General features: G+C 34.1%; 3 protein-coding genes and 1 non-coding gene across 8 annotated transcripts in view; all 4 read right to left on the bottom strand.

Moving 5' to 3' along the window:
- Positions 1–4,659, bottom strand: part of LOC126745140 (protein NDRG3) — a 111,488-nt gene extending 106,829 nt beyond the window's left edge. For 2 of the 4 annotated variants that reach the window (XM_050452865.1, XM_050452882.1), the window contains exon 1: positions 4,316–4,658. The gene's annotated coding sequence lies outside the window, so the exon portion shown is untranslated. Of the gene's footprint in view, positions 1–4,315 lie in introns of all 4 variants that reach the window. The other 2 variants (XR_007663444.1, XM_050452898.1) reach the window with 2 other exon arrangements.
- Positions 1–18,552, bottom strand: part of LOC126745112 (neurogenic locus notch homolog protein 1) — a 610,297-nt gene that overhangs the window by 564,789 nt on the left and 26,956 nt on the right. The gene's annotated exons all lie outside the window — the stretch shown is intronic.
- On the bottom strand, positions 5,883–6,527 carry LOC126743197 (uncharacterized). Its single transcript, XM_050450182.1, has one exon. It carries the CDS (start codon positions 6,525–6,527, stop codon positions 5,883–5,885), a length of 645 nt encoding a protein of 214 aa, XP_050306139.1.
- Trnai-aau (transfer RNA isoleucine (anticodon AAU)) lies at positions 16,198–16,271 on the bottom strand. The gene has a single exon. It is a non-coding gene; the product is annotated as a tRNA-Ile (tRNA).

Here is an 18,552-nt window from a genome sequence, read left to right as displayed (position 1 = left end):
CTTGTTTACATGTGCACTTATCACGTGGAATTGGATATACTTTGCACCGCTCAAGTGGTGCAAAGTATCCCCAACTTGCAAGTGGTGCAAAGTATCCCCTACTTGTCACGTCCAAACTATTTTCATTCGCAAGAGTAAAAGTTAAATAGGTAAATGGTTTTCAGAAAATGCCCAGACGTTATAAAAGGAAACTGGGATCTCGCAGATATGCAGACTACTCAGAAGAAGATTTGAAGGCATGTTTGTCAGCAATACAAGATGGCATGAGCACAAGAGTTGCCGCTGAATCCTTTAACATTCCAAGGAGAACTATTTTTTACAAATTAAAAGGGACACACGCTAGAAAACCTGGATACCCATCAATATTCTCTTATGAAGAGGAAAGATGTTTCGTACAATGCATCCATAGCCTTAGTGATTCTGGTTTTCCTGTTACCGGAATGGAATTGCGACAAATAATCAAGAGCTATTTAAATCGCAAAGGAAAAAAATAACTCGTTTTAGGGATAATACTCCAGGTATCGATTGGGTCAAATCATTTTTAACTCGTCTTAAGGACCAAATATTAACTGGTGTAGAGCCGCATGCTATTTTTAATTATGACGAGACAAACTTAACCGATGACCCCGGTCAAAAAAAGATATTAACTAAACGTGGTGTTAAGTATCCCGAACGAATTTGTAATTCCTCAAAGAGTAGCATTTCTCTTATGATTTGTGGAAATGCAGCTGGTGAGCTTCTACCTCCTTATGTGGCGTACAAATCCAAGCATTTGTGGGACACCTGGACTGAGAATGGTCCCCCTGGTACGCGTTATGCAAATACTGCATCTGGTTGGTTCGAATCACAGACATTTGCAAATTGGTTCAGCACTCTCCTATTGCCCAGGCTTAAAAAAATTCAGGAAAAGAAGGTCGTTTTAGGAGACAATTTGTCTTCTCATATTAGTGATGAAGTCCTCGATTTATGTCGAAGACACGACATTGATTTTGTATGTTTGCCTCCGAACAGCACCCACGTTACACAACCGCTAGATGTCGCATTATTTGCCCCCATGAAAAGAGCCTGGAGAGACATTTTATCTCAATATAAGGAAACTCATGTAGGGAGTAGATCAAATGTACTTGAGAAACAGCATTTTCCAATGCTTTTACGATCATTAATGGAAAAAATTCAAAAGAATAGCGCTGAGATATTAAAGTCGGGATTTAGGAAATGCGGTATCGTCCCTTGCGATGTAACACCGCTCTTGGAGCGGTTAACAACAACTAAGCAATTTAATATGACAACTGCTAGCGACAAAAATAAATCAAGTTCGTCGGATATCGAGAACACTTTCATTAAGTATTTAGAAGATAAAAGACAGGAAGCCACACAGTTTAAGCCACGTAGGAAGAAGAAAATAACGGTTTCAGCAGGATACAGTATTGCCCATTCTGAAATTAGTTTAACAGATCTAACTGGAGCTACATCCACACCTCTTCAAGCTGTTGAACCAGAAATCGTAGATGATTCAAAGGAGGACATTGTTTTGGACGACCACCTTCCACTAGGCAGGGATTCATCAGATGGTGAAATAAATGAGATGCAAGAGATGGAAGAAGAAAAAGAATTTAATGAAAAACTCGTCTCAGGTTCTCTTGGAACAAATATTGTCGAAAAAGTCAAAAACTCTGGATTAGATGATGTTAAAAAAGTTGTTGGTAAGTACGTTTTATTTTCCTATGAAGATCATGTTTATCCTGGAGTGATAACAGCAATAGAAAACGATGGAGCGATGATCAATGCTTCTGGGTTAGAGTTAATATAGGATTTCTTTTTCCTATAAGCATATGTCCCAAAATACACCCACTCAGAGCTACAGTCCGTGCAAATCGCTTGAAGAAAATCGATTATTTGGAACCGTACCTACCCTTTTGATGGCCTGTATCTTATGTTTTTTTATAAGAAATTTAAAATCTAGCAAAACCATCTAGTTAGCCATAAAAAAATATAAAATTTTTGTCTCTTGTATTTTTTCGGTATAATTAAGCATTTCCGAGAAAAGCGCTGCTTTTCTCGTCATTCGAGTCATTCTAAAATCGTATTTTTCTATTGTGGCTTATCCAATTACGAACGAAGACACTCATTCTCTAATAATTCTTCGCTTATTGTTAAACTGTGTCCATGATATAAGTCTTAGAAGAGCCAAAATCTTGACTTTTTCGGACGTATCCCTGTCTCAGTACTTTAATATCTTTGGAATCATTCTAAAAATGTATTTTTATATTTTGGCTTATCCAATTACGAACGAAGACACTCATTTTATAATAATCTTCTCTTGTTTTTAAACTACGTCCATGATATAGATCTTTAGAGAGCCAAAATCTCGACTTTTTCGGATAAATCCTTGTCTTAGTACTTTAATATCTTTGGAATCATTGTAAATATGTATTTTTCTATTGTCGCTTATCCAATTACTAGCAAGACACTCATTTTATAATAGTTCTTCTAATTTTTAAACTACGTTTATGATATAGGTCTTTAGAGAGCCAAAATCTCGACTTTTTCGGACATATCTCTGTCTCAGTACTTTAATATGTTCGGTATCATTCTAAAATTGTATTTATCTATTGTGGCTTATCTAATTACGACCAAAGACACTCATTTTCTAATAATTTTTCGCTTATTGTTAAACTGTGTCCATGATATAAGCCTTAGAAGAGCCAAAATCTTGACTTTTTCGGACAAATCCTTGTCTTAGTGCTTTAATATATTTGAATTCATTGTAAATATGTATTTTTCTATTGTGGTTTATCCAATTACGAGTGAAGACACTCATTTTATATGAATTTCTTCTATTTTTTACGAACGAAGCCACTCATTTTATAATAATTCTTCTCTTGTTTTTAAACTACGTCCATTATATAGGTGTTTAGAGAGCCAAAATCATGACTTTTTCGGACATCCTATCTCTGTCTCAGTACTTTAATATGTTCGGTATCATTCTAAAATTGTATTTATCTATTGTGGCTTATCCAATTACGAACGAAGACACTCATTTTCTAATAATTCTTCGCTTATTGCTAAACTGCGTCCATAATAAGACAATTTAGAAAGGGGAGCATTAATAAACTTGATTAAGCTTTTAAATTAGAACAAACGAAATGGGCTGTGACTGTTTTATTTTTTGTCAAATCAAATTAGTTTTATCCAAAAAATGCAAAAAACGATAATTTTAGATTTTTTCATGGCTAATTAGATTGTATTTTGCATTTTAAAATTTCTTATTAACATAAGATATGGGCCATCAAAAGGGTAAGACCCCCTGAATCCTTTTCTAAAATTGTTGGTTTACACCATTTTTGGAACCAAACATGTGAAGAGGACCCAAAATAATTAGACTTGCAAATTTCCAAAAGATTTGACGGATAACTGTAGTCAGTGTTTCAAATAATCGATTTTCTTCAAGCAATTTACGCGGGCTGTAGCTCTGAGGAGGTGCATTTTAGGACACATTTATAGGAAAAAAAAGTCATATTTTAACTCCAACGCTCTTAAAATATTTGCACCGAATTTTGTAACACCCTGTATATTTCTGAGATTTCTGAAGATTGCATTTTTTTAGTAAATGTTCTAATAAAGACTATTAAGTCTGCTTTTATTGAGATTATAATTAATATTAACCAAGATTTAACTTTGCGCCAACTGGTATACTCTAGATTGTCTGGATTTTCTCAGTATTAATCTGATTTTGCAAAGACCTAAGTACTCTTAATTGCGTCTTATTTGGTTCTATAAATCAGATCTGAACAACTCCATTGTTCCGAAATTAGTACAATATCTGTCCCAGATTTCTTCTACTACATACTTCCAAGACCTCGCTCTAACAATGTAAGCTTTAACACAAAGCACAAAAAGCGGTATTCAAAAATGCAGCTTTTTACACATTACATATAAATTGATCTAACCAATAAGCAAACAGTACATAAGGTGCTTAAACTAATAATTTTAATTGTACTAAAAAGTTTGCCCTGGATCAGGCTAAAGGAAAATCAATTTTTTGTCTAGACAGTGTTCAACCCTTATATAGCTGGTGAATGTCAATAATTTTTTTTTTTGGAATCACCTCTGGATTTCAGTAGTATTTTTAAAGAAAAATGTAATTTCAATTTTTAATAACATTTTTTAAACTAAAAAAATCCCTCTTTTGCAATTTAACAATTCTTGGCAGCCTTATCGATTTTTTTCTCTCTATCCAGGTTTCCGCGACACCCTTATTTTTAAAAACCGACCAATTTAGCACTTAACTAAACTAATTTAATATTTCACTTACCTTACAAGAGGGATTTTTTCAAAAAAAAATCCCTAAAAATACAAACAGACAATTCACAGACCCTTTACACTGTATAGATTTTCACCACTGGGATACAAGTGACGTTTGATGTATGTATGTAACTATAGGGGCGCCTGTCAGTGGATTTTACGAACGAAGCAATCCGATTGGCTGGAGATCGGTCACATGACCAGCGATGCAATAGGGGTGGTAATAGTTATATTGGCCCGGCCAAATCTACCCCTGTATAAATTAAAATTACACTTTTCGAGACATTTATTGTCAGTTTTGTTATTTTAAAAATGGCTTATATGAACGTTGTTTACATGTAACCTTGATGGACAGTTGACTAAATCCGGTGGAAAAGCTGACCCGCTTCGGTAACTTGTGGCATGCCATGTTGCCACGTTTATTCCCTAAATTTTTATATTTGTAACTTCTGAGACTAAGAAAACGCCTATTTCCGTAGTTTTAATAAAAAAATTGGGTTCACATAATATATTTATGTTTATTTTATTAATTCTTTAAAAATTCAGTATAAAAAAATTATTGTGTATCCCGTTAATCTTTAATTTTATTATTTTTATTGCTTAAATGTCTTTTTAAAATCTATATATTTTTTATAAAAATTACTCATTAATTAACTAAGTGTAAGATAAAAGTGCAAAAAGACTTTTGCGAAAATCTTTCAAATCTAATAAAAATAGAAAGAACAAAAGAAATTAAGGCCTGTTAAATAATTATCATATAGATATCAATCAACACCCTATGTACCGGGTGGGCAAATAAGAATGTTCACTGGCTATATCTCAGCGCCTAATTGAGATAGAGAGTTCCGGTAAAAAAAAAAATTTACAGAAGTGCATTTACAGAAGCAAATGCTGCAAATTATTTTCGAGATTGTGGCACAGCCGCTAGAGGGCATCACAGCCATGACCAAATAGAAGACTGGTTATTTCTACGATTTTTTTCAAAATAAGTGGTATTTATAATATATGCATTTTAACCCTTTCTTAATTACCTTTGTCTTTTGTTATAAATTTTTTTCTATATTTCTTAAAATAAAGTGGGGGGAAGTCAAAACTTTTTTTTATATTTAGAAATTTTTCTGGTTTGACTTAAGCGATTTTAACCAATGTTAATTTGTTTTAAAGAACATGTCCTAACCTATAAACTGCGCCTTTCGAATTGTGTCGATAGTTTTTACGATTTCCGCCAGAGGGCGTTAAATGAAATGTAAGCAAATTCTATGAATTTTCTTTTAAAATTTAAATGCAATGGTATAACTCTTTTTACATCACTAAATGACAAATAAAATTACTAATAATTCGGTAAAAAAATCACGACGATATCGTTTTTAGAACCGGAAATATTGACTAAAACATGAAATGCTGCATTTTTCGCCATTACGGTCGGCGGCGCGCCAGTCTTCTTGGTCTATTATTTGCTAATTTTCTATTATATTAATTATTTTAGTAACCTAAATAGCTTTAATAATGAAACGGGGAAATACTTAAAGTTAAAATAACAACTTAACTAAAACTTCCAAAATAGCAAAACATACAAATTAATGGCGACCTAGATGTTCAAAATGCTGTCCGTCATTTTGGATACAATCTAATAATCTCTGCCTGGTTAAGAGAACAGCAGTCTCAATGTCTGCTACAGAAATACTTTCGATTGCTTCTCTTATCCGTTCAACCATATTTTCGGACGTGGTAGGCCTAGTTGCGAATACCAGATGTTTTATTCTTCCCCACAGATAAAAATCTAGCACAGTGAGGTCTGGTGATCTAGGAGGCCATGGAAATACGCTTCCTCGTCCAATCCATCTAGCAGGATATGTGAGATCTAAAAATTGTCTTACATCTCTTGCAAAGTGCGAAGGACACCCATCATGTTGATAAAACCTGTCACGGCGAATGGCTAATGGAACCTCCTCTAAAGGAGGTGGTAACTCATTACTTAAAAAGTTTAAATAGACTGCCCCATTTACTCTTTGAAATATAAATGGTCCAATAATTTTTCCCCCCAAAACACCGCACCATACATTCACCGACCAGCGACCTTGGCGCTGGACCTGCTGTATCCAATGTGGATTCGTCTCCGACCAGTAATGCATATTGTGCAAGTTAACACCGCCATTTCTGGTAAACGTAGCCTCATCTGTCCATAATATTTCAGAATATATATTGGGGTTTTCATTAGCCATATTAATATATAACCAGTGACAGTAATCTAACCTCCGATCAAAATCTTCAGGTGTTAGAGCTTGGTGAAGCACAACATGATATGGATGCGTTCTAAAAACAAAAGTTTGACATTAAAGTAAAAACTCATTCAAAATAACAATAAGCAAACCAAAAAAGCTGTGGATCTCAAAATTCAATATTTATTTTTTTAGCTTTTTTATTTACCTGTGGTCTTTGAAAATATTTCTCATAGTCGTTCTGTAAAGACTCAATTCTCTAGCCAACGTTCTGGTGCTCACATGCGGATTAAAAGCAATATATGCCAAAACATTAATTATGTTTTCTTCCGTTCGCGTTCGCCCCCTACCTCGTCTTCTGTGTATTGGAAGATTAACATTTCCCGTAGTTCTCAGCCGATTTATCAGCCTACGGAAAACTCCACCTGTATGATTGCGCCTTTCAGGAAATTGGGTAGCATAAACCCTGGAAGCAACTCTTGCATTTCGCATGCATTCGAAATAGACGCCAATCATATCGAACGCCTCTTCATTGGTTAAACGCATTATAATAAAAATCAATATTTTCAAAATGCAAAACACTCAAAACTCAATAACAAAACAGTGAGAGTGAATAAGTAAAATAAGAATTGACACGTCTATTAGTAATTATGACAGATTGTAATATAAAAAACTCAGCTTCAAGAAACATGTAATCCAGGCTACAAATAAAGCCACGAAAACTCTTATGTACTGTAAGAGAATGTTCGGTAGATCATGGGGACTGTCACCAAAAATGGTACATTGGATGTACACGACAATGGTTAGACCCATCATTACATACGCAGCACCTATATGGAGGCATGCGGCAGAAAAGAGGACTGTAATACAGATACTCAACAAAACTCAACGAATAGTATGTCTGGGCATAACAGGAGCGATGTCAACAACGCCGACTGCTGCCCTAGAGAACCTGATAGGACTAAGCCCGCTATACTTAGTGGTACGGGCTAAAGCTATAACGGGGGCGAAAAGACTGCTGTCAAATGGCGCAACAATCCTATCGAAAGATGCGCACAATGCCTTATTTGACAAGATACAGGACCTTGGGTGCCTGGCCCTAAGAACAGACAGAACCAAGGTCACATACCTAGACAAACCTTTTGTCATCAAAGAGAAAAGGGACCACTGGACGCAAAAGCGGACAGGCTCAGGCAAAGAGGTTACTCAGTATGGCACACGGCAACCAAACGATCCAAGATCGGGGTAGCTGTGAGCATGGTGGAGGACGAACAACAGGGCAGACAACTTATGCTAAACCTGGGCCTCGAAACAACAAATTTATAGGCAAGCATAATAGAAATACAAACCTGTGTCCAACTGATGAGAGAAGGGCTGCCAAGAGGCAAAACCTTCGCAATTTTCACAGGAGACCAGGCTGCAACACTTGAACTACAACAGTTCGAGACTAAGTCACGGACTGTGCAAAGCTGCTGGGAGGATCTCAGGAACCTCGCCGAAGCGCAAAATAGGCCAGAGATAATCCTAGCAGAGAATATGGGCAACAATAAGGCTGCAAGAAGGGCTATCCAACTTGCAACCCAGGGAGCCAGCAACAGCCTGGTAGGCCCTGAACCAACATGTTGTGTCAGCGATAAGACCTGGAAGAGGGAAATCGGCAACTGGCTAACAAACCAGAACAAATTCTACTGGGAGCAGCTGCCAAAGATGGAACAATCCAAACAACTTATAGGCCCACCCTTCAAGAAGGGAGAGAACATACTGGGCCTCTCCAGACAACAACTGCGAAGGGTCGCAGGGCTATTTACAGGCCATGCACCCAGCAGAAAACACCTGCATACGCTAGGGAAATCAGTTACCTCGCTATGTAGGGGATGCAATGAGGAGGACGAAACAACTCTTCACATACTGTGCTTCTGTGAAGCATTTAATCAAACCAGGGCATCATGCCTGGGGGAAGAGAAACCCTCACCAGAGGGTATAAGAAACCTACCACTGGGCAAAATCCTGGACTTCCTTGAAGCTACAGAATTAAACCTGTGGGACTAAACATATGGGACACAATAGGACTGCTTCTTAGCAGACCGCAGTGTAGGGAGCCACAAGGCACCACCCAGCGATGGAGTTTTAGTGGGTATAGGACGAAACAGACTCGACACTGAGTCCCACACTACTGGGGGCGGCACCGCGTAACCAGTGTTCATAAAGAATTTCTCCACCGACCCCAAAAAAAAAAAAAAAAAAAAAAAAAAAAATAATTTCATTCATTTGTTTTCCTGCTGTCATTTCCAAAGCCTACTTTTTATTTTCGATTTTAAATGACGTGGTAATGACGTGGTAATATGCCTATTATAAATATGTATTTTCTATAATAGGTAGGTTGTTAGACTAAAACAACTATTTTAATGAATTATTATTTTATTAAAAACTTGTATGTCTTTTTGTAGACTAAGAAAATTGACAAAACAATGGATTACAAAAAGCGATGCAGCGTCACGGCGCCCATAAAGGAAAAAAAATCAGCATTTTTGATAATATTTCCGGTTCTAAAAACGCTATTGACGTGATTTTTTTACCCAATTACTAGTCATTTAATTTGTCATTTGATGATGTTAAAATAGTTATACCATTGCATTTAAATTTTAAGAGAAAGTTCATAGAACATTTCATTTAACTTCCTCTAGCGGAGATCGTAAAAACTATCGACACAATTCGAAAAGCGCAGTTTATAGGTTGGGACATGTTCTTTAAAATAAATTAACATTGGTTAAAATCGCTTAAGTCAAACCAGAAAAATGTCTAAATATAAAAAAAAGTTTTGACTTCCCCCGACCACTTTATTTTAAGAAATATAGAAAAAAATTTAAAACAAAAGACAAAGGTAATTAAGAAAGCGTTAAAATGCATATATTTTAAATACCACTTATTTTGAAAAAAATTGTAGAAATAACTAGTTTTCTCTTTGGTCATGCCTGTGATGCCCTCTAACGGCTGTGCCACAATCTCGAAAATAATTGCCAGCATTTTCTTTTAAGCACTTTTGTAAAAAAAATTTTTACCGGAACGCTCTATCTCAATTAGCCGCTGAGATATAGCCGGTGAACATTCTTATTTGCCCGCCCGGTACATATATCAAAGTTTTTGATATAGCCAAAAGTTGAATTTACTTCTGGGTAAACCGAAGGTGAAAAAAATTAAAAAAAAAACAAAGGCAGTAAAGGGACATAGAAAAATTAAACAACTCGTAAACATTAATATAAATAACGGAATAGTCACAGAAAATCTGTTGTTCAAAAATTGATAAACCAAAATTTATTAAGACTTTATATTGATAAAACAAAACTAATCTCTTTCTGATATACCTCTGCTAATCATTATTAAACTCAACCAGAATAAATGATGATAAATGTGAACACGTAAGCTTAAATTGCCTCTCTTAATCACATATTTAAAAGGTCTGCTCGATGAAATATTAAGGGCATTGAATTAATATTTGTCAAAGATGGACAACACACATCACATCAAAAACCGCTAAAACGATTCGGAAAATACATCATAAATTCATCAGATTAGAAATATATAAAATCAAAAATTATTCTTAATAGTCTTCTCATGTTTAATCGAATCGGTATTACGATATTGCATTATACTATGAGTAGGCTGTTACAATAATGTCTTTTTGATCCCTATATTATGTGAAAACAAAGTAGTTAAAAATATATAAAAGAGAGGCTAGAAAACCTAATAATTTACTTAATAAAAAAATTAAAATTATGGGAACATTTCGGATGTTTGCCTTTATATTTTTCCAAAAATGTAACAAGCACCGCTTAATGTTAGCATTAAATATGACAAAACAAAATCTGTCGCAAATGAAAAAACTTCTTTTGTTTAAAATGTTGGTTTGGCATGCAGAAGTAATATCGTTAAAGTTCACACATATTTGTTCTGCATCATCCTGCTATTAATCCAGATACTTTGATCCTTGCATCAGTTTTTCACAAATAGAAAATATTTACAATAAAATTGACCTAATAAGCAGGTTTTAATACATATTGTCCATAAAATTTTACAATTAGGTGGTATACTAACATTTTTGCACAATTAGTATTTAAAAAAGCCTTAAAGCGATCAAATTATATCAAAAATTTAGTTTGTGAATTAACCCATTTACGCCTACCGTCCTTTTAAAAGGATTTCAAAAAGAAACCTGTATTTTTCTGATTCAGCTGACAGTTTGAAGATGTCGCCAGTGTCACATTATATTTAGTTAACATCTTAAACAAGGTCAATCGCGATCCTTAGGATTTTGTTAATTTTTGGATCGATAGTGACGAATAAAACACGCTGTGTTTCTAGTGATTTTGGAATGATTGTTGTAAGATATATTAAAACTCGTTTATTTTTTCGTTCTTGTTTTGATTGTTTTTAACAAATAACATAACATACTGACCTTTTTATATATTTGTGGTTATGTTTCACACTTCTTGATCAATCCAGGAGCGTTCAATTAAACGAGTCCTTTTAAAAGGACGGTAGGATTATATACTACTATGTGGTTTTTTACAGGTATTGGAAAAAGCCACTAACCATGGCAGAAATCTTAGAGGAATTGGAAAATGACTCTACGTCGGACATTCCTACAGGCATTACAATTTTTCCACCCGAAAATGCCAACCAAAACTGCGATACCGATGAAGATTCTGGGGCTGAAGACGATGTAGTACCAAATAATTTACCCGAAGTGCAACTAAGGGCCCCGGCGGAAATTAAATTTGACGTAGAAGGTGAAGACGACTGGGACAGTAATGACAATCTACCACTATCCACTTTTATTGAAAGGCCACCTAAACACATAAAGACGTTTGACTATACTCTCAATAAAGATTTAGAGTCTACGTGTATGCAATGGCAATCAGTTCAAACTGCACAAAGCAATCGTTCCCCTGGAAATATTTTCAAGCTGTTCTTTGATGAGAACTTGGTAGGAGAAATTGTCAATATTACCAATATTTATGCACAGCAAAAAAACCGCCCCGGTAACGTTACTGCAGACGAGATGTACTGCTTCATAGGGGTGTTACTTGTCAGTGGATATACAACTGTTCCAAGGCGACATATGTATTGGCAAAATTGCAACGATACCCAGAATATACTTATATTAGCCGCTATTTCCAGAGATAGATTTCAATTCATAATGAGTAATCTTCATTGCAGTGATAATACTTCCCTTAATAAAAAAGACAACTACTCTAAACTGCGTCCTCTTTTTAAGAGCCTAAATAAAAAAAAATTGATTATGCCCCAGTTGAAGATAATCACAGCCTTAATGAGGCCATGATACCGTATTTTGGGAGATAGCGGTAAGCAATTTATTCGCAAGCCTATAAGGTGGGGGTATAAATTTTGGGTAGGTACCCTACGCCTTGGATACATTGTTTATTTTGATCCCTACAAGGTGCGTCGACAACAATTCAAAATGTTTTATAGAAAATGCCTTACCAGTCCTTTCACATATTTTTTGACATTTCTTTCACATCTTTGTCACTTCTAAAGGAGCTAAAATTGAGGAGCATCAAGGCAACTGGTACTACACGTGAAAATCGGATCCCACAATCTCCATTTAGCAATACGGCAGTTCTGAAGAAAAAGACACGAGGTACATTTGAATGGGGTGTTGCCGATAATGAAATCGCATTATGCAAATGGAAAGACAACAGCGTTGTTACTTTAGCCACCAATGCATGTTCAGTTTTGCCAGTAAATAAGGTCAAACAAATTTCACAGGCTGAAAAAAAGCACGTTTATATAGATCAGCCTCAATTGATTGATGACAACGAAAATATGGGAGGTGACCAAAACATAAGCCAAAATAGAGTTTCAGTACGAGGTAAAAAGTGGTATTTTCCGTTATTTTCCCACTGTGTAGATATGGCCTCACAAAACTCGTGGCAACTCCATAGGAATAATGGTGGTACTCTTGACCAACTTCAGTTTAGAAGGGACCTAGGGACACAGCTGCTCGAAACGTACAGGAAAACAACTAAGAAAGGACCTTCGAAATTGCCAAAAACTGCATTCCAATTCTCAGGTTACGATAGACTAGATCATTTAGTTACATATCACGAGAGTCAGCGGAAATGTGCTGTGTGCCACAAAAAAGCAAATTTTGTGTGCCAAAAATGTGAAGTTGGTCTTCACCCAAAAAACTGTTTTGTGGACTATCATACAAATTAGTTTTTAAGTTTAAGTTTTAAGTATTTTGCTAAGCACTTTGTAAGATATATAAACATATTTTTAAGTCTTAAGTCTACTTATTTTTCTAATAGTAGCCCTTTATCCTACCGTTCTTTTAAAAGGACCGCCGTATTTTCCAAAACTGGAAATTGAAAAAAAACTCATGATTTTTTCTCGACTTATGGGACCTTCTATTGACCGTTTTTAAGAAAAAAATATACAAATTCGGAAAAATATAGTTGCAGGGTCAAATGGGTTAAGTATTTTATATTATTAACAAATTAAACCAACCTCACTTTGTTAGCATTTGCCTATGTAGCCATTCTTCAAAAATTGCTTAAACATATAAAATGCAGTAATCTTCGATGAAATCAATAAGATAAGGACAAAATCGTAAAAAAGTACAGGAAAAAAAAATCGTTACATCAGATTTGTGTAAAATTTGGCACACGAATTCTCGCATATCACCATATCACATAGCTCGTATGTTGTTTTTTGATATTCGATTTGATTATCTTTAAATATAATTTTACCATCGGTAAAATCGGCAACCACCTAACAGTCCTTCACCGATATGGAATCCAGCTTAAAGAGCTGACGAGGAAAGCCATTAATAGCCAACTATAAAATGTAAATTGTAATGGATCTTCAAACAAAATGGAAGGTGATTTAACTAATTTTTACCTCATTCTGATGTAAGGTTTTCTTTTCTTGTATTTTTCTAAGATACGAAAAGTAATTATTACGAAAGAGGATTAGACGCCGGAGAACTACTTGATCCCATAAAAGAAATATATACTTTTAAATTCTATATTATGCCTCCTATTGTAATATGCAATTAAGCATATTTAAAAACAGTGTTTAATTATGTATTTAGACAAATTATCAAGATTTGCATTATGTGATATGCTATAGTTTTCTTGCTTTTATCATTGCTTTTCCCTGTCGGAACGTTCATTCTTTTATTTTTTACTCTGTCGTGCTTTTCATCTGGCGTCTTTCAGCTTTCTTATTATTATTAGATTAGATTTTCTTCTTTTAAGTTTCAGATTAGAGTGGTTACCCTAAAATAGTCTAAAGTATTTTTTTTTACTTATTTTAGTCAATACAAATGTTGAGATACCTGTTGGGGTGTCTTAAATACAGGCTATTCAAACCCCTATCAGAGACTCCAATAATATTTTAATCCAAATCTACATTAGGAACATAGGCACTTCATAAATATCAGTATAGTTTACTTACTTTTACAATGTACTTATTATATAATGTAAAATTACTAATATTTTAGGCTTAATATTCATTTTTCTGCTTTAATAACATTTAAAGGAAATATATGTATATTTTTTTATTTTGAAGAAATGGTCTGAAATTATTGAGATCTCCGAATAGCCTTTAACCTTTTATTTATTATGATGAACATGGTGCTTAAACATATAAATAGGAATAAAATCTTAATAATGTTAGGAAGCATAGGCGTTGCTGATTAGATCAAGTATTATGTGGAATAGCGTACAACTTTATCTATAATTAGGTATGTCAAAATATGGTAAAATATAGTTTGTAAAAGAAATATTTTACAAACTTAGCAGTTTAATGTTTTAAGTAAAAGATTATCGAGGTTTGATCATTGTGACCGCTAATCAATTTTTTTATGTATTTTTTTTATTTTAAAAATTAAATTAAAACACTACTTCTTTAAGACATCCAAACATATACAAACGAAACATAAAAAGCAAAAAGTGATATTGGTAATTAGGATCGAACAAAGGACCATTGACAATTGAAATCGTTTTTCGTTAGAGAATAATTATATTATTATTTTGTAAACTATATTGTATAATATAGACAAATGTGTAAGCTACATTCTTGGCTTCTTGGCGTATCGACTGACATATCTATTATTTCTATATTTCATAATAAATATTGCTGAAATCATTTATAATTAAGTTATGTGTGTTAAAAAGGTCAACATTTTTTATTTAATTTCGAATCTCTAAAAATTTATTTTACGGTAACATTCTGCAAATATTAATTTTTACATGATCGATTTTTTTTAAATGTATACCCATATTTACTGCAGAGTTTAAAAAATTACGCGAAATACACTTATATGAACACTAACTTCTCATATAAGAATTTTTTCTATAAATTAAAAGTAATATGAAACAAAAAGTGTGGAAGGTCATAAATTTAATATTTTTTTTGATGAAGGGATATCTAATATTTAAAATACATGCACACCACTTGCTAACTTGGGAGAACTGAAAGAAAAAGTTTGAAGACAAGTGTGCTGCCTTATTCCACTTGTTGGAAATGTTCAAAGAGAATTTATTGTTGATGTTAACTATGGTTATTTCTTCATATTTTTTATCCAGGATGTTAAAAAAGTCCGAATGTTATATATCCGTTTTTTTAAGTTAAAAACTGAAATGATTTGTTTCTTTTTGTAGAAGGCGATTTCACCTATGGGAAAGACGGCGTCGTTTAAAGATGGTGCTGCTAAAGCAATTTAATCAAAAAATTGCATTTTAAATTTTGAACTAAAGTGAGAAAATTATGAATTTTGGCAAACGGCAAGAGAATATGTAAGAAAATTCTAAAATTATCAGCGCCGTAGAGTTTAGAAAGGCAGACGTGCTTATCTTTTAAAAATTTGTTACGGAAAGGCCTAATTCGTAGAAAGCACTAATTTTTCCTAAAAAAAGGTATATTTTACCAGTGGCATCTTTCATCTCAACAAGAGACGAACATTTGCCAGTTCCTAACACCCTGTATATTGTATTTTATATAGACTAAGATTAAGGGCTATACACTCAAAATTTAAATATTTAATTCTTCAAATCTTGATTTTTTTCTGAACCGATGACAGGTAAACTTTTTTCACCCAGAAGTTTTTCTGAAAAAATATAACATATTATAATGAAGGTTTCTTTTCAAAACATTAAATGTAAAGTCAAATATTTAGAAACACGCTATATAAAAAATAAAATGTTATAAAAAAAAACACGGTACTAGGATATTTTACATTTCATTATTATTAAGTCTCATTTAATTATTATGAATTTTTACTTTGGTTTATATAATTATTATAAACAGTATCAAAAAATCTTAAATTTTTCACATTTATCCTACAATATGGCAACGTTGACTCTTAATAAAGGCGATATTGATCGCGCCATAAGCTTGGTGCGTATACGGTGCCATCTATGAAACGTAACTTATTCTAAGCAAACTCGATGCTTAAAAGCCATTGATCCATACTTGACAGAAAACTTTTTAGTTATTTGAAATTTATATGAATTACGTAATTTTGAGTTCACTGTAGATGGAAGTTCAAATTTAACAAGAAAACGCTGTTTATATGGAACCCGTAATGAAAAATGCAAAACTTATAAGAGTGATATAAAATGTAAAAAAAAAAATTTAAAAAAAGTTTTGGCCCATGAGGGGATCGAACCCGCGACCTTCGCGTTATTAGCACGACGCTCTAACCAACTGAGCTAATGGGCCCGTGACGCTCTTATTTGTATTCTTTCACTTGTATTAAAACTAGAAGCATATAAGATTTAATTTTAGTTAATTAATTATAACTTCTAGACAACTATTTATTTATTTATTCATTTATTTATTTGGTGACCATATAGGGATACAACAGGCTACAAGCCCAAAAAGGTATCCACAAACCTGTCTTAATTAACTTAAATATACTAGGTATTTTATTAAGAATAATAGGGGAAATGTGCCTATGACTAGTTAAATATTTAAATTTACCGCGCAAAATACATTTTCGTCGCATTGGGTAGGTTGATTAAAGCTTTTCTCTAGTTGTTTATATGTACTCGTGCAAATATAAAGTGATTGTATGAAAATAAACAGAAAAGTTAAAATTGGTAAGTACTGATATAACAAAGTAGGTTAACCTAATGTTAGATAACTTTTGTTTTATTATTTGCTAGAATCTGTTTTTTTCTCACTGCTGTTTAGGAAAACTGTTTCGTTTTAACTACCGGGAAAAAATTGAGGTTATGGCAAAGAATTTTTTATTTTTTTTATTTTTATGTGATTTGTGCTAAACAGCCTATGATGGACCCCTTGAAATTGTCTTATGATGGACCAGGGGTCCGTCATTGGCAACAATATACAAATTTAATTATTCTATACATATATTTTTTTCTATTTAGGTTTAAATATGGCATCCAAAAAAAGGCAACAGTGGGATGAGGATGACATGCGGCAGGCTATTGAGAATGTAAGAAATAGCAATATGGGCTTTAAGTTAGCAGCCAAAACCTTCAATGTACCGAAGACAACTTTAAGAAGTCGTTTGGCTAAGCGGGACTGTTCTAAAGGATATTTGGGAGGACGAAAAGCAACGTTCTCTAAAGCCATCGAAGAGGAGATTGCCGAACATATTATTGAAATGGAAAAACGATTTTTTGGGCTAACTTCTAAAGATTTGCGACGGATGGTATTTGAAGTAGCCCAGAGGAATAATATAAAACATGGTTTTAATCGGGAAACAAAAATGGCAGGTTGGAAGTGGATTTTTAAGACATAAACCACGAATATCTTTGCGATGCCCAGAAAGCACGTCATTGGCCAGAGCCCAGGCTTTTAACATGCAAAATATTCAAGCCTATTTTCAAGCACTATCTAATACTCTAGAGCAGTTTAATTTTCTTCCGGAAAACATATATAATATGGATGAGTCAGGTTTGACAACAGTCCAAAAGAAATGTCAGGAAGTTTACGCTGCAAAAGGACGGGCACAAGGGTGGAAAGTTGGGGCACTCAGCAGTGCAGAGCGGGGGCAACACGTCACTGCAGTGTGCGCACTGAATGCCATAGGTACTTATATTCCACCTGCTCTTATTTATCCTCGTCAAAGAATGAATGATGAGCTTATGAATGGTGCTCCCGCTGGTAGCATAGCTTTTGTGTAAGAAAAAGGATGGATGAACACTGAAATTTCTTTGTAAATGGCTAAAGCACTTTGTAAGGTATTCAAAAGCATCTAATGAGAACAAGGTTCTTTTACTTTTAGATGGCCACAGTAGCCATAAAAGCCTTGTCTCTAGACAGTTTTCCAAAAAAAAAGGGGTTGTATTTTGTTTTCCGGCGCACTGTTCCCATCACGTTCAAATATTAGATGTCGGATTCTTTCGTCCTTTTCACATCTATTTTGACCAGTAAATCCAATTATGGCTGTGTCAAAACCCAGGAAAGGCAGTCACACAATATAAAATAGCAAGCCTTCTTAATCGAGCCTTTTTGAAGAGTGCTATTCCATCTAACGCAATAAATTTATTTAAAAAGACGGGAATTCATCCTTTTAATCCCGATATTTTTGAAGATTGGGAGTTTGCACCAGCTTTAGCAACGGATAGGCAGATTCCATTGGAGGCTTAACTCAGTACCATCGAGTTCAAAATCAACCAAGTACTTCTGGTCTTAACATCTCTTTATCTTCAGCTTTAAATGTGTCAGTAAAAGAAATTTTACCTCCACCTCAAGGTGGTCAAAAACTGGTCATTTAAATTCCACTCCAGAAATTCAAGAACTCAAAGAAAAAGTTATTGAAAAGGAAACGAAACTAAGAAAACAACAAGGTAGGACAGTAAAACGTCAACTTGTCATTGAACATAACAGTTCTGACGAAGATGAGTCCATCTTGGAGGAATTCCTTAAAAAAGGTAAAGAAGACACATATGATGCCAGTTGCATTTATTGCAACGAGTTATTCTCTCACTCACGTAGCAAAGAAAAGTGGATTCGCTGTCAAATATGTAAA

The sequence above is a fragment of the Anthonomus grandis genome, chromosome 1 (assembly GCF_022605725.1).
Source record: "Anthonomus grandis grandis chromosome 1, icAntGran1.3, whole genome shotgun sequence".
In the NCBI taxonomy this organism is placed as follows: Eukaryota; Metazoa; Arthropoda; class Insecta; order Coleoptera; family Curculionidae; genus Anthonomus; species Anthonomus grandis.
This window is presented reverse-complemented; position numbering and strand designations above follow the sequence as displayed.